This window comes from Bemisia tabaci, chromosome 7 (genome assembly GCF_918797505.1).
Source record: "Bemisia tabaci chromosome 7, PGI_BMITA_v3".
Taxonomy (NCBI): Eukaryota; Metazoa; Arthropoda; class Insecta; order Hemiptera; family Aleyrodidae; genus Bemisia; species Bemisia tabaci.
In genome coordinates this window covers 34,421,458-34,436,694 of record NC_092799.1, presented here as the reverse complement: position 1 = coordinate 34,436,694, position 15,237 = coordinate 34,421,458, and the positions used below count along the sequence as shown (strand labels likewise).

The 15,237-nt window shown below is 40.3% G+C and overlaps 2 protein-coding genes across 6 annotated transcripts in view; one reads left to right on the top strand and one right to left on the bottom strand.

Annotated features, from left to right (window-relative positions):
* LOC109031422 (uncharacterized) overlaps nucleotides 1-13,377 on the top strand; it is a 43,707-nt gene extending 30,330 nt beyond the window's left edge. Inside the window, exons 2-8 of the mRNA XM_019042924.2 lie at nucleotides 2,917-3,100; nucleotides 5,247-5,415; nucleotides 6,382-6,623; nucleotides 7,267-7,371; nucleotides 8,167-8,339; nucleotides 8,854-9,062; nucleotides 11,440-13,377. Coding sequence (XP_018898469.2) covers nucleotides 2,920-3,100; nucleotides 5,247-5,415; nucleotides 6,382-6,623; nucleotides 7,267-7,371; nucleotides 8,167-8,339; nucleotides 8,854-9,062; nucleotides 11,440-12,259 — 1,899 coding nt within the window. The 5' untranslated portion in view covers nucleotides 2,917-2,919 and the 3' untranslated portion in view covers nucleotides 12,260-13,377. The remainder of the gene's footprint in view (nucleotides 1-2,916; nucleotides 3,101-5,246; nucleotides 5,416-6,381; nucleotides 6,624-7,266; nucleotides 7,372-8,166; nucleotides 8,340-8,853; nucleotides 9,063-11,439) is intronic.
* The window catches only part of LOC109031421 (uncharacterized), a 127,872-nt gene that overhangs the window by 77,470 nt on the left and 35,165 nt on the right, over nucleotides 1-15,237 (bottom strand). For all 5 annotated transcript variants that reach the window (XM_019042919.2, XM_072302809.1, XM_019042918.2 and 2 more), the window contains one exon: nucleotides 14,210-14,325. In XM_019042919.2, the coding sequence (XP_018898464.2) occupies nucleotides 14,210-14,325 (116 nt within the window). The remainder of the gene's footprint in view (nucleotides 1-14,209; nucleotides 14,326-15,237) is intronic.

Genomic DNA, 15,237 nt, shown 5'->3' with positions numbered 1-15,237 from the left:
TCCCAATTTGCCGGGCAGAGTAATGTTGTTTTTCCTTTTACGTTTTACATTTTGAATAAATATCTTTTGTATCTTATCCCGGTCCTAGACACCATGCTTTAAAACCAAAAGTATGAACTTCCGAGCATCATGCATGGATTAATCTCGTCGCATAAGATCACTCTTCCGGGTGTCGATCGCATGGGAATCAATTCAAGCCGCGCCGATGGTCATTTATCGATGATTATCGATTAACTACTTGACGCTCCGAAGCGCGGTGAAGCTCCCATTCAATTACCCCGCCTCTCCCGCGGTACACTCATTTGCCACTGCTCATTAATCATTAAAACATCGTTTGGTGCAACACGCGCGGAGCTAAACGACTCTACGCGACGCCCCCCCCCCCCCCCCCCACCTCGCTCCTCTGACGTAAGGGCGTATCTTTATTTCCTCATGAGCTTTGGAGAGTACAGAGCTATTCGGAGCATAGGGCTCACGTGGTAATCGAGATACGCCCTAACGTCAGAGGAGTGAGGCAGTGGTGTGGCGTAAATGAGCGATTGTCGATATCTTTCCATATGTAGCTATAGTAAGAAATCGATTATTAAGCGAACACCCTGTTCATCGATTCTATTCCATAGGTTTAAATGGAAGAGCAAGCGATAAATCGCAAAGCACGCCACGCCACTGGAGTGAGGCAATGTTCGTAACCCACGTGCGCCGGTAGCGAGACGGCTAATGGGGCGACTAAGGAAGGTTTTGAATCGATTACTAGAAGACACTTACTTATCGGCGCAAATAATCGAAAAATTCGCATCGATTTTTTGGCACGAATTATCATGAAAACCGAATTGACTTTTTGGCATAAATAATCAAGAACTGCATCGACTTTTCGGGAAAAATTAATCATGAAAACATCATTGATTTTTGGACACAGGTAATCGAAATTTGAAAAATTTCGAAAATTTGAAATTCTCGCTCAAATTGCAACAGTAACGGGGAAAAAAAATTCCTGACCATCTTTCGGAATTTCCACACTTTTTCAGGACATCCGAACCGCCCTTAAAAAATCAGTACTATTTCTGGACTTTCCAGGAATTCCGAACTTGTAGACACCCTGCATACAGGGATAAATTCTGAAATTTATTTTTAAAAAAAGGGTCATCGACGTACTTTGGGGGATGATCGGCAAGTCCCTTTCGTGTTGGAAGGGATGCTGCGAGGGCGGGTCTTTGTTTTTCCGCGACTGGAAAGTCCCCACGAGCTTGGTCCAGCGTGTGCTCGATGGTGTCCATCAGGTCCTCCAGCGATTCCGCCTTTTTATTTTTCCGCATTTCGAACTTCGTTTCACACCGCAGAGGCACCACCTAACCTCACTCCATAACTCAAAGCGAGCATGACGTTAACGGATTCGGAACACATAACCTCCGAAAAATACGAAACTCCCATCGTTGGCCACGGGTTATTTTAGAAATAGGACGGAGCACAGAAAATTTGATTTACATCGTCGGACGCTTGATACTACAAACGATATTTTGAGTTATGATTCCACGAAGTTGGGGTTAAGTCGACGTAACCTCAAATCTTAATTTTTGGTATTCCCGTTGCCATAGATAGAGAATGCTGGACTTGGAGCGAGTCAACGTAAAACAGAAAGCTGAGTTCTTACACTTAGCGGCTTTGCGTTATGCCTCATATTACGCTGCGAATATGCTACGTAAAATTGTGGCGCAAACGTAACAGAAATTTTACAGGAGACACAACAATGCTACCGACTTCAGCGTTACGGAACGCAGCATGGGACTCCCCTTTTTCACTATAACGCACCCGTGCTCACCCCCCCCCCCTCCCTCCCCAGGAGCAGTCTTACGTTACTTAAAAGAAGGGTCGGAGGTTTTCTTACAGAGAGGGAGGGGGCGGGACAAGTATGCCAAAATGTCTTACGTACCCAACTACGGAGCTTAAGTGGCGTAAGTCCGCGGCGCAAATCGGTGACCAACGCGACGAGCTTTAGAGAAAATCCAATCGAATTTAGTTCCTTTAATAACGGCTCGCCACGCTGCTTTCAGTCGCGATTTGCGCATCTTAAATGCCATGCGTTAAAAAGATTCTACGAGTGTGTGATCTAGGGACGAGATTCTCAAAATGCGTTTCACTTTTCATTTCTGATTTGAACCAGTCGATGCTCTGACTTTGGCTAAAGAGCGAATCAGGGCCGGATTCACCTACTTGCCGACCATGGGCCGCCTGTATTTGCCGCCCCTTTCTCATTCGTTTTGAAACATCAATTAAAACCATCAAGTGAACGTGCCGGAGGGGAAGGGGTGCATAAGACGCGTTTCATCGTGCTGGACACATTTTTTGCGAAAGCCCTATGTCAACACTACCAGCAAAATTTCACGGAACTTTTCGCGAAAGTTAAGTTCCGTAAACCTATCTCTGTGTGGACAAGGCCCTCCATTTATAAGAAATGAACGAAAAAATTATGAAAGAACAAACATAAATGTGGTTCAATAATTATAACTTCCGCCGCCGCGCCGCGTTGACCGCACTGTGTTTTGCGCAATGCGTGAAGTATTTCTACAGTCCAGTAGGCGCTATGCGTTTCACGTCGACCGCTGCTGACCGCACTGTTTTTGACGCAATGCGTGTAGTATTCCTACAGTCTTGTAGGCGCTTTCCGTTTCACGTCGAGCGGTGCTGAACGCACTGTGTTTGACGCAATGCGAAATAACTGTGCTCTAAGGAAATGAGAGATTCTGTCGCCTTCTCTCGTTTGTATTTTTTTTCTGAATCCGATTTGCTTTATACCTTCATTTAAAAAAATCGCAAAATTTGCCGCCCCATAGATTTGCCGCCATGGGCCGCGGCCCACGTGGCCACCCCCTTAATCCGGCCCTGGAGCGAATAGTCATGACTTTGTTTGGATTGTTGCAGACGATGAGACGGCGAGTCGATCTGTGCGTGCACTTGATATTCGCGACGATATCCGGGCTGCACGCCGCCATCATCCCGCCCCCGTGGGGCGACCCCACGACCAACCCTTGCGTCACGCAGCCTGGAGGATGGCAACTCATCTTCTGGCCCGCCGACAAGAAGTGCTACCGCATCTTCCAGAAAGGTAACTAACTATAGGGACACTTTGAAGCCGTTCATAAATACGTAACGCTGGAAATCTGACTTTTTTACTCGCTCCTCCTTCTCGCAACGCACCCATAGCTCGTCATATCTTCATCCCCGTGAAAAATCACGCGGTGCTTGGTTCGACTCTTTACCCTCTCACTGGAAAAAAAAAAAAAAAAAACACATTGGATCTGGATCCAAGACTCTTGAAAATATTGACAGTAAAAATACTCTTGATTCAATTAGATTTTTGCTTAAATCAAAAGGAAATCCGCTCAAATTAAGAGGCTTGGTTCTTGATTTAAGCAAAAATCCGATTGAATAAAGAGTATTTTTCCTTGTCGATGTTTTTAAGAGTCTGGACTATAGATCCAATGTGTTTTCTTTTCCAGTGCTGAATTGGCGTTTAAGGATGACTTAGAATGAAAAATTGCCACCTCGCGTCGACTTTAACAGCTTAGATTTTCAAAAAGTAGCTATTCCTGCGTTACGCGGCGTAGCCCTGAACGTATCCTCCTCTCCTGTAACGCAGGCTCGAACCCTCCTTCCCCTAAGAGCGTTACGTATTTTGTGGACGCCCGTCTTTTGGACGACGTGATTTCTAGAGTAGCAAACTAAAATCTCACGAAAAAAATTAAATTTCTGATTTGACAATTCAATTGCTGAAAAAAAGTGACTGCAACGTTTCAACGTAGATTTTACAACAAAAAATGCTACTTCAACCACTATTGTAAGCTATTTCAACCACGGGGGTGGTTAAAGTAGCATTTTCTTGTGGTAAAATCTACATTGAAACATTGCAGTCACTTTTTTTAGCAATTGTATTGTTAAATCAGCATTTTAATTTTTCCGTGAGCTTGCCTAGGTCGTTATTCGCTCCAAAGATCAGGACCACTTTTTTAATAGTTGAAATTAAAAACTACCCTTCATCCTTATTTTCATAAAAACACTGTGACTAGGCTGTAAAAAAAGGCTGTATTGTGTTGCTCAAAAAGACTCGTGTAAAAGGTTAAATGCATCATTTAGACATCGTTGATCTCCCAAACTGAAAACGCCTTCAGTTGATTGAATATGCAATGTTAACGTCAGGCGTGCGCCATAAATTGCTCTCATCGCTAATTGAAGGAGGTCCGAAGGAGTGCTTTCGACAAAGATGTTACGAATGGTTCAAGCCGAAGTTAAAAAAACGCACCTTCGGTGCTACGATTAAAAAGTTCTGTTTCCGTAAGCTATTTGGACGTATTTCTGCAAAAACGGAACTATGTGCATTATGACGTGAGCCCTGTTAAGCCTTTTTTCCTATGGGCCTCAGGGCTCACGTCTCAATGCACAAAGTTCCATTTGGCAGAAATACGTCCATTTAACAGTTTGGAAATGGATGGATATCAATTTAAAATTTCCAGAGAATATTCATTACCCTATAGGGAATAATCACTCTGTTTAAAAACTTATGTTCATGGACTCTACTCCAGGTTTGTTACATCTATAATAGATTATATTTTACGTATTGATAATAGAAATTTGATCTTGAACTTGTAGATTTGGCAGTACATATACCACTTGATTGATATTGTTACCCGATTTTATTTTCTACAATTGGACTATTTTAAGGGAAATAAGAGGTTGGGAACGATTAACATGGTCGATATCGATCTGAATCTAGGAAAACATGTATATTGGTATGCAATGTTTCAAATTTTTCATCTTAATTCAATTTTAACGACAAAAACCGATCATCAGTATTGCACAAAACTTCGAGTGATTTTTTCCTCTTCTTAAGGATTATTATAATAACTTTTGTAATTACTTGCATATGCAAATGAATACTTGACAGTATTCTCTAATAATACTGAAAAAATATGGTGAAACTTTGAATTACGGGAGTTAGCAGCGTTTATATATTTCTCCAGTTTCGCCATTGAATTACACAAAGAGTTATGTTGGTTGAGAATCGGAAGGGTTCAGATATTTTCATGGACAGAAATCTAGGAATTATAAAACATCATCATTTTGTTCAAAATTGAGATACTAAACATCTGAGAAATTGAGAAAATGTTTATTAAAAACCGTATCTCTTCAGTCTCAATACCTATTGCACTGAGGTACAAAGCCTTGAAGTGACGACCATCCACCACCATTTTCAGGTTACCCATGTCCAGACACAATGGAGTTGGTTCCAGGGACAGGTGGTGGACCTCCCATTTGCCAATGTCCACCAGGATCTGCCCAGAGCGCCAAGGATGGCCGTTGTCATCTACTCTTTCAGACAGCTCCCTGTGACCCTGGACAGTACTTTGCACCACTCCCCATTGAGTAAGTGTTTCAGAAACTTGTCAACTCGAGGACAGTATCTACGGTTGACTAATTTTAAATGATAAATTATACAGTCTGTACATGCACATGTAAAGCTGCTTTTATAGCGCTCTCTGACGCTCTGCGACACCTAGCCGCCAAATGCAGTCAGTTTACTTTGCAAAAATTATTAACATCAAAGCAGTACTTAGAAAGTACCAATGTACTTTACTTCTGCCCAATCAGGGTCATTTGCAGATATCAAGGATATCATGTGTTATGGCAAGATATACTATGTACGTAAAATAATACATCTTTCGTTTGATAAATTATGTATTTTCATAAAATGGGCATCATGATGCATGCACAGACCTACTAGGACTCGGTTCTTCTTCCTTATGTGGAAATGAGGGATCCAAAAAGCCAGCTTTGAACAAATATACTTGTCTCAATGTCTTTTGCCCCCACTTCTGTACACCAGGAGTGCAGTATCAATAAGTTTTCGGATATTATTAGTGTCTTTTAGACCTCTCTCTCAGCTTTTAACTCATTAATCCTCATTATCTTTATAGTAAGGTACTATTTCAGAAATACTACAAAATTTACATTGCATTGTTTCTAAACATTTGCTCTCGTTTTCCTTTTTCCACATAATTTTAAATCAGTTGTACAAGGACAAAAATTCATTTGAAGCTCTCCGGGATCACATTGTTTAGTTTTCATTTAAAATTAAAATTTATGAGGAATTCATTAATTTGAAAATGCATATAGTCCTTAATTCCTTAAAGGTAACCAAATTTAAACCCAGGTATGATATTAGTAATGGCAAATGTAAGAGACGTTCATTCCGTTATTGAAAGAAAATATAAATCCAATTCATTTCCCTTGCACATGGTAACTTGGAAATATGATGTAGGTAAACTTATCATTGATAGCATTTCTATATTCCTAGGATCAGTGCTTAATGATTCCAATTGATATGTTCAGTTTAGAGGGACAGCGATGGGGAAAATGTGTGGATCCTGAACCCTGTCCTGAAGACCACTTATTCTGGGCTAAGGACAAGCAGTGCTATTCTGCCAACTCGAGAGGGCCCTGTCCAGAGGGACAACTGCTCATCTCTAGCAAAACCAGTCCATCGATAGGAGAGTGCCGCTGCGAAAGTACAGGACACTTGTCCCAATATTACTGGAGTCCCACAGGAACTTGCCATGAGCATTACACAACAGGTAAACACCTTTCCGGAAACCCTCGAAGGAAATGAAGGGACAAACGAATTGATGAAATTGCGACAACCTGCCAAAATTTTCCTCACGATCTTGTAAAAAGCTTACATGCCTTGAGACACTTCCCCAAAATGCAAAAGTTACGAAAATAACATGCCTATCAGCACTCTTAATAACTGAGAACTTGATGAGTCGAGTGGTTTGAAATTTTACACGAGAAAATGATTGGGTAACCGTAAAAAGTTTTGACTGAAATGTCTAAAATTTCTGATTTTATTTTACATTATCAGACGAAAACTCAAGTTTCAGCAAGAAATCAATAACAATACTGAGAATTAGGCAAACAAAGAAAGTCCTGGGTTTCTGAAATAGGGGAAATTTGGATTTCTTACTCACTGACAGAACATACTTCTTTCATTATTTAAAAATTGCTGCACTACCACTTAGCATGGGTCTGAGAAAAATTATTCCGGTTTAGAAAATCGAATACCTCTTACTATGTAAAAAGGGATATGAATCAGAATTTAAAACCCTTGGTTTTTTCCAACTTTGAGCGCTTCCATGCTGATTAGCCAAGTTTTTATAGCAAAGATTATGTACTTTCATTTGAAGGCCTCTTTTTTCATAGCTTTCTATTGTTCTGCAGGTCCTTGCCTAGAGAGAGGCGGAATATTTTTGCCAGGAGGTAAATGTGGCTGTCACCATACTCTTCCACATTATCATAACTTGACAAACCGGTGCTATCCGTTAGGTAAGTTTTTGTTGACGAAAAATTTAAATATTGAGCTTTTCCTCACATATTACAACAGTATAAAAGAATCGGAGAAATTTATAAGCATTAATAAAACAATAAGAATCGAAAAAACGTTATTGTTCGACTTCACTCTTTCACTAAACTCATCAATCCTTTGTAAATTTTACTACGTGCAATGGATTCCCCATATGATACTTGAAATTTGAAACTCATTACAAGGTAATTTAAAGATCGTTTTTTTAATAATTAGCCTAACTTAGTCTTGAATTGGACCAAATTCAACAAATATCCACCAAACTGCATCAAGTTTGCACCGAGAAAAAGAAGTTGGAAGTTTCACTTCTTTGGAAGCATCAAAGTCAAGGAAAAAAGAATGTTTTATTTTTTCTCCAAACTGGCAATGGCAATGGTTGCCTGGGACTGGTTGTAGGGACGGAGGGGGGATGGGACTGAAAGGATTATTTAAAGTAGAAGAAGAAGAAATAAAAAAAACTGCGAGTAGTTGCAAAACTCTGATGTGGATGTGACTCAGTTGAACTCCGTTGTAGGAAGTGGATATCAGCATGTTAGCTTTGTGTAAAGGTAGTTTTAAAAAGGGAGTACAGTCCTTGTACAAATAGGGCTATTCTTGACCAAACCGCTCTAATTTATCAAATGATAGATGCTAAATCAATTGAAAATTGCAGATTGATTTAAGGAGTTTCAGAGACTTGAGATTGAGAGTGTCTGAGTTATGGTCTCAATAGTCACATACACACAGGAATACAATTTTTCATAAAATTAACTTTGCAGGTGGAGCTGGGCCCTGTTCGCAAGGGCAGCAGTTTATAGTCCAAGTGCCTGGAAACAGAGCTGAATGTGTCTGCAAGGAAGGCTACGTCCGTTGGGTGGGCGATAATGCCTGCTACCGACCATACACCAGAGGACCTTGTCCCCCAGGTCAACTCTACAGCGTAAATTACACGGTAAATACCTCATTGTTAGCACCGTTGGGACTAATACAAAAATGATTGACTCAAACAAAAAAAATCGAAAATGAGGGAAAAAATGGTCAATGAAACCGTAAAAAAATTGCTGCATTTTCCAAGCATGAGTACATATTAAATTATAGAATTTTGAAATTGATAGATAGTGGCGCTGGGATAGTTTTTTGTGCATAAATAATTCCAAGCAATAAATTAATTTTTCTTTTCAATAGATTAAGGGACAAGATAGGGTAGAAGAAAAAAAAACAGGAAAGAGAAAATTGGAACTTCTGGGAAAATTCTCCTTTTTCTTCTCATTTAAATTTTTCCATTTTCTGCTTCAAAGAGGTTAAATTATGCCAGCTAGATAGAACTCTAGGAGTGAATAGATACTTTCACAAACAGGATACTTAGTGTGTGCATAAAGTTATGAATGGTACTACTGCATTTACTTCTGTTTTTGCAAAAATTATGGCTTATGGTTTGAATTTATTTCTACTTTGACTTATGATAGATAACTGGAATGGAAATTGGATGCATTCCTCTACCGTGCCAGACAGGGAGGCTGTACTTCCCAGGCGGCAAAGGTTGCCACAGGGTGGGATCTCAAGGACCCTGTCCACCCGGTCAAATTGTTCTGTTTCAAGACAGTGTGAAAACAAGCATTGAGGGCATATCATACCAAGGGATGTGCGGCTGCAAGGCAACGTCTTCTGATCCAAAGTAAGCACAAACACATTACCACTTCTGCTTAAAGCTTCAAAAATTTACATAATAAATACAAACATAAGAAAATCTTATTACTGTACTCCTTGGGGGGGGGGGATTTTGTGGCAAGGACTTACATAAATTGTGAGGAAAAAGTTTTGACTTATAAAAGAACGTCTATGGACCAGCGATTTATTTTCCAGTACTGGTAGTTCTTAGTTGAATTTTTAAGTAAAAGAGGTTGTTCCAAAAACGCCGATTTTGGCCCCCCCCTGGATTCGGCCCAAACTTTGCTCAGATGTTGTACTAAGTGTCCCCGACGCTTTGGCAAAATTTCAGCCCCCTCGGATAATTAGGGGGGAGGGGGCAGGGGGGCAAAGTTGCAATTTTTTTAAAACTTTAAAAATCGATATCTCGCGAACGGTTTGAGTGTAAGTGTTGCGGTTTGCGCTAAAAAACGTTAAAAAATATTCTCTACAAGAATATTAATGCTGTTTGCAAGGTTGCGTAATTTATCGCGGTCATAAATCGAATTTTTCGATTTTGAAGGTTCGACTTTTTTTCGTTTTTCGTCTCCCCTCTCCAGGCGATCGTTGCTACGTGAATGAAAACCGGTTGAGGTGATTCTCCATGAAATTTTGCATCTGCTATACTTTGTTTGACCTTGGGGAAACGATTCGTTCGTGAGTTATAGCGATTTTTCTGCGCGTTACCGGTTACGCGCGGGCGGTATATCGGCGGCGCTCCATCCCGCACGGGCGAGGCAGAGGTTGTTTCACCGCTAGGGCCTTATATTCATGCTGTAGGCTGTAATTATCGATATTTTCTCCTCCCCCCACCCTTCCCCTCCAATAAATATTGTTTTAATACTTCGTTATACAGGGTGTCCCAGACCATCCGTAACAGGTCTTTTTCTCGGTTGGTTTAGGTAGTACGAAGTGGGGGACCGCGGGGTTATAGAGGGAATTGACCCCAAGGAATCCGAATTTCACGGTCCCGAAACCCCCCATGCCCCCCCCTGGGAGGTAGGTGCCCCCCTTGGGGTCATGATCCCAAAAGTCGGGAGACATTGTGCCTCCCCCTTTTACGCCCCGAGGGTGGCTAGGGGGGCCTCGGGACCATAAAAATCGGATTCCTTGGGGTCGATTACCTGGGAAATCATCTTTTTCCGGAGGGTCTACGTCAATTTGCGCCCAAAAATGATCTCTTCAAAACGGGGACATCGGCCTCCCCCATAATTTCCCTTTGGTCAAAATTGACGTAGATTCTCCGGAAAAAAATGATTTCCCGGGTAATCGACCCCAAGGAATCCGATTTTTATGGCCCCGAGGCCCCCTAGCCACCCTCGGGGCGTAAAAGGGGGAGGCACAATGTCTCCCGACTTTTGGGATCATGACCCCAAGGGGAGCACCTACCTCCCAGGGGGGGGGGGGCATGGGGGGTTTCGGGACCGTGAAATTCGGATTCCTTGGGGTCAATTCCCTCTATAACCCCGCGGTCCCCCACTTCGTACTACCTAAACCAACCGAGAAAAAGACCTGTTACGGATGGTCTGGGACACCCTGTATAACGAAGTATTAAAACAATATTTATTGGAGGGGAAGGGTGGGGGGAGGAGAAAATATCGATAATTACAGCCTACAGCATGAATATAAGGCCCTAGCGGTGAAACAACCTCTGCCTCGCCCGTGCGGGATGGAGCGCCGCCGATATACCGCCCGCGCGTAACCGGTAACGCGCAGAAAAATCGCTATAACTCACGAACGAATCGTTTCCCCAAGGTCAAACAAAGTATAGCAGATGCAAAATTTCATGGAGAATCACCTCAACCGGTTTTCATTCACGTAGCAACGATCGCCTGGAGAGGGGAGACGAAAAACGAAAAAAAGTCGAACCTTCAAAATCGAAAAATTCGATTTATGACCGCGATAAATTACGCAACCTTGCAAACAGCATTAATATTCTTGTAGAGAATATTTTTTAACGTTTTTTAGCGCAAACCGCAACACTTACACTCAAACCGTTCGCGAGATATCGATTTTTAAAGTTTTAAAAAAATTGCAACTTTGCCCCCCTGCCCCCTCCCCCCTAATTATCCGAGGGGGCTGAAATTTTGCCAAAGCGTCGGGGACACTTAGTACAACATCTGAGCAAAGTTTGGGCCGAATCCAGGGGGGGGCCAAAATCGGCGTTTTTGGAACAACCTCTTTGTCTTATATGATTAGCTAGGACACCTGGCGGGCTTCTATAAAAGTTAAGAATTAAAGCTCTACGTAACATGTTCTCCCTTCAAAACTTCGCAAGGAAAACGAGTCACACAACAGAAAGCCAGCGAATCAACTCCTAAACGCTATATGAGTGTTTACAATCAATTTCTGATTTTTAATTGCAGTACAATATTTCCCATGCCATTCAGAGGAGAGCCTGGCAACCCTCTCAACCAATGCGGGGCTCAAGCACGCCAGTCGAACTCAAATCTGATCTCTGGGAGTGAAGACAACTCCGAAATTCTGGAGGACCTGTGTGGCTCTAAGCGTGGCGTCATCCAATGGGCAGATGGAACATGTCGGCAACTTTACACACAAGGCCCCTGCAATGTAGGTGAATGGATAGTGCCTGATCGAGGCAAAGGTCAGCGCAAAGGCAGAGGGTGGAAGGTTGGGAAATGTGAGTGCCGCCCCGGCTTCACACCCAACCGAGATGAGAAGACCAACATCACTACATGTCTACCACCAGTCGTTACAATTGCAAAGTTCTTGAACAGCAAGAGTTACCAATTCAACAACAGTTTTACTAGTCCGCAACAAAAGTTCAAGCCGTCAACCACCTACAGATATAAAAACCACAAAGAGCCTACCAGCACGGAGCGGAGCACTGAGGTTCTGATAAAAAATACTTTGAGCGCCGAGAACGAGGCGCGCAATCACAGGAGCGACGATTCTCTGAAAGCTAGAAAAGAGCTAAAAGAGAAGAGACTCAGAGGATCTGAGGTAGAGATAACCGAGAGCAGTAGGCGGTCGGATGACGAAACATTAGAAACAACGACGAGTTTCAGTGAGAATGTGATTAAAGGTCTGAGTGAGGACAATGCTAGAGCTTTGAGGGAAGATTTGAATGAGCCAGAAAAAAGGCCGTCAAGTACACTTGTGCCCATAATAGATTTAGAAACGCTATTTGAAGAATTAAGTTCATCTAGTGTTGAATTGCGGTGATAACAATTTTTTTTTAAAATTTGTCCTCCGAAGGAAAAAGTTAATTTTCTTTTGACATACTTAGAAAGAGAGAAAACATTGCACACATGCCCATCGGATTAGTTCTTATTTATTTTGTAAATATTACTCATGAAAGGTACTTACCTGTAAGGAAAGACTGATTTAGAATTTTTACTTCCCTTTTTTGTAAACTTCAATGCTCATTAAAGTAAGCATGTAAATATGAAGAATTATTTATTGGAAATTTTACTCCTTGTTAAGCGTAATCGAAACAGCTGATTCATGAAATCCACTCTCAACCAACCTTTATCAACTATTTTAAATTATCACTTCTAAGGATAAAAAGAAGCAAAAAAACTGATCTGAGTTGTTCATATTAGCATGATTTGTACAAAGGAATAATTATTGTGAACATATCTTTTGTTCTACATAGTTTTCGTACTATTTGAAAAAAAAATCGGCTCTTGTAAAAACTGCTGATGTCGATTTTTACTAATAAGAAAAAGCTGCCAAAAATTGCACAAGCCTTTCATTCGTACAATTACATAAGAGCTGCTTATACAACACTCTCTGATGCTCTATGACACCTAAATACCACAGATCCCTATCCCCCAAGGTCCTTCTGGGAGCAGGCATTCCCTCATTTCTTGTTCAACAACGTATCGCCACGCTTTCATGGGGCATTTTTTTTTCTCCCCCCGGGAAGATACCGATCAAAATTTTTTCGCCAGCCTTTCTTCTATCATTCTGGTCACAAGACCATACTAGACTACCTGTTTGGTCATAATGTTGCATACACACTGGATAACATTTGGTTAAAGAAATATCCTTCAAAACTCCCAAACTTATCACCAAACCCTAAAAATCTCCATACCCAAATCTTGAAACCTCCAACAGTTTTCAAGACCAAAAATTTCACAAGATAAACAAATGAGCATTAGCTGTTTTTGCGAAAGTCGATTTAAAGGCAATGTACATACATATGTTTGTGATAAGTTACCAACTTACAGTTACAGAAAGTGATAGTCCGTTACTTCACATTAATTTTGCTCGTTAGATTAGTCCAATAACCAATTGAATTTTACTTAAAGAAAAAAATAAATGAAAAGGTTGAAAAAGATAGTGTGTTCTCATTTAATGTTCCTAAAAAATGTTCAGCTTAATTAGTATCACGCTTTCAACTCCTTCAAACCAGAAGCATGCAAAATTGCAACTCTAGCCTTAGAAACCATTTCGTCTGACATTTTTTATTCGTAGAGCCCTCCATTTCAGTAACCTTTCTGAATTGATGCAAAAAAATTTCATCACAATTTTTTAACTGACTGGTAAAAGGAAATGATGAGAATATGTTCAGGCATCCTCTAATCAAAACAGGATTTCAGCATGGACCACAAATTCTTTGAGCCACAAGTATAAAGGAGAAAACGTAAATGTGACTTGCCATTCTTGGACGCTAACAGAAACCGAAGTTCTGATTTAGCTTCGAAGTCACTCATTACAAGTTTGACATTACAAATAGCAGAATAGCACAGTAAATGTAAAACATTTCTTAACAATTTAAAGGATACAGGTAATAAAAAATAATACCTGGATATTGGAAAGAATTATACATTATTTTCATTAAACTGAGAGGAGAAACTGACGACTGTTGTGAAAACTCCCTGACAATTGAGGCAATTCAGGATGAGAGATAGTAATTTTAAAAATTACCAATCTGGCTATCAAAAAAGTATAAGCTTAAAAATGCGAAACGAAAACATGACGTGGCCGCCTGGCATAATGTGGTTATAATTCTTTCACTTGACACCCATTTAAGTATGAGAGAATCAAACAAAGAAAGACGATCAATTTTGGGAAGTTACATCAGTTATTAATTTTTATGAGCAAATACTTTGGTGAGCATTGTGTTGTAAAAAAATCATGCAGAAAGAGAAATCAGCAAAATCTTACTTGTATTTGGCATGAAGTTCTGCGATAGTAGTCTCGTACTGCCGCAATACGGTTTCATTCTTCATAGTTTCCTTTTCCATTGATGCGATTCTTTCAGTTTTGTCATCTAATTTACACTAAAAAAGAAAAAACTGAAATGAAACGACTTAATCATACAGTTAGTTTTGACACTTCAGAATGGTTAAGCTTGGTTGAATGCTGTGAAGTATTTTTCCAGCAGTAAATAATTGCTAATAAAACAGTTAAGACTCTACCCAGAATGAGTTGAGTTTTATTGCAGCAGTTATACGGCAGACATACGATGTTGTGCAAAAAAATTAACAAAAAACTGAGACAAAAGATGGGACATTTTTGTGTTTGATAGAAGCAAAAATCCAAATTTGTTGGCCAATTTTGCTTGGCAGAATCAGGATCAATCTCTTCGCCGGAAAAAAATGTGACTATGTACCAAGAATCAACTTCTTCGAAAACAAGGTAAGCTTCCATCTCTTTGAAAATTCTTCATATTCTCAAAGAAAAAATTCATTTACATTTCAGTGACAATCTGTTAGGATACCATGACCCGTAAAGCAAGTTCGGAGAAATTAAGAAGGGAATTCTTAAAATTTTGGCAGATACATCTTTTCTTTTTCACAAAACTGCTTAGTGCTACATTTTTTAGAATACATATTAGTACAGTTAAAAGGCATGCATTTCCATTGATAGTATTAAGAAAATAAGAAAAATACAGTGCCAACAGCTTTCATGACGCCACAAAAACAGTTGGCACAATATCTTTCCATTTGAAACATGGTTTAATTTGGACAACTTTGAAAGTCTTTTCTCAGCTGAAATTTGATTAAATTAAAAACGCAAAAAGCAGGCATTCTTATTTCTACGCACTTTCCTGAAACAAATTTTGAAACAGTTGTGTTACAGCCTTATTATTACTTGTTCATGCGCTTGTACACATTTACGAGGGTCATCCAAAAAGTAAGGTTCCCTACCTTGTATCTTCCGAATGAAAAGAGATAAATCAAATCGGTGAA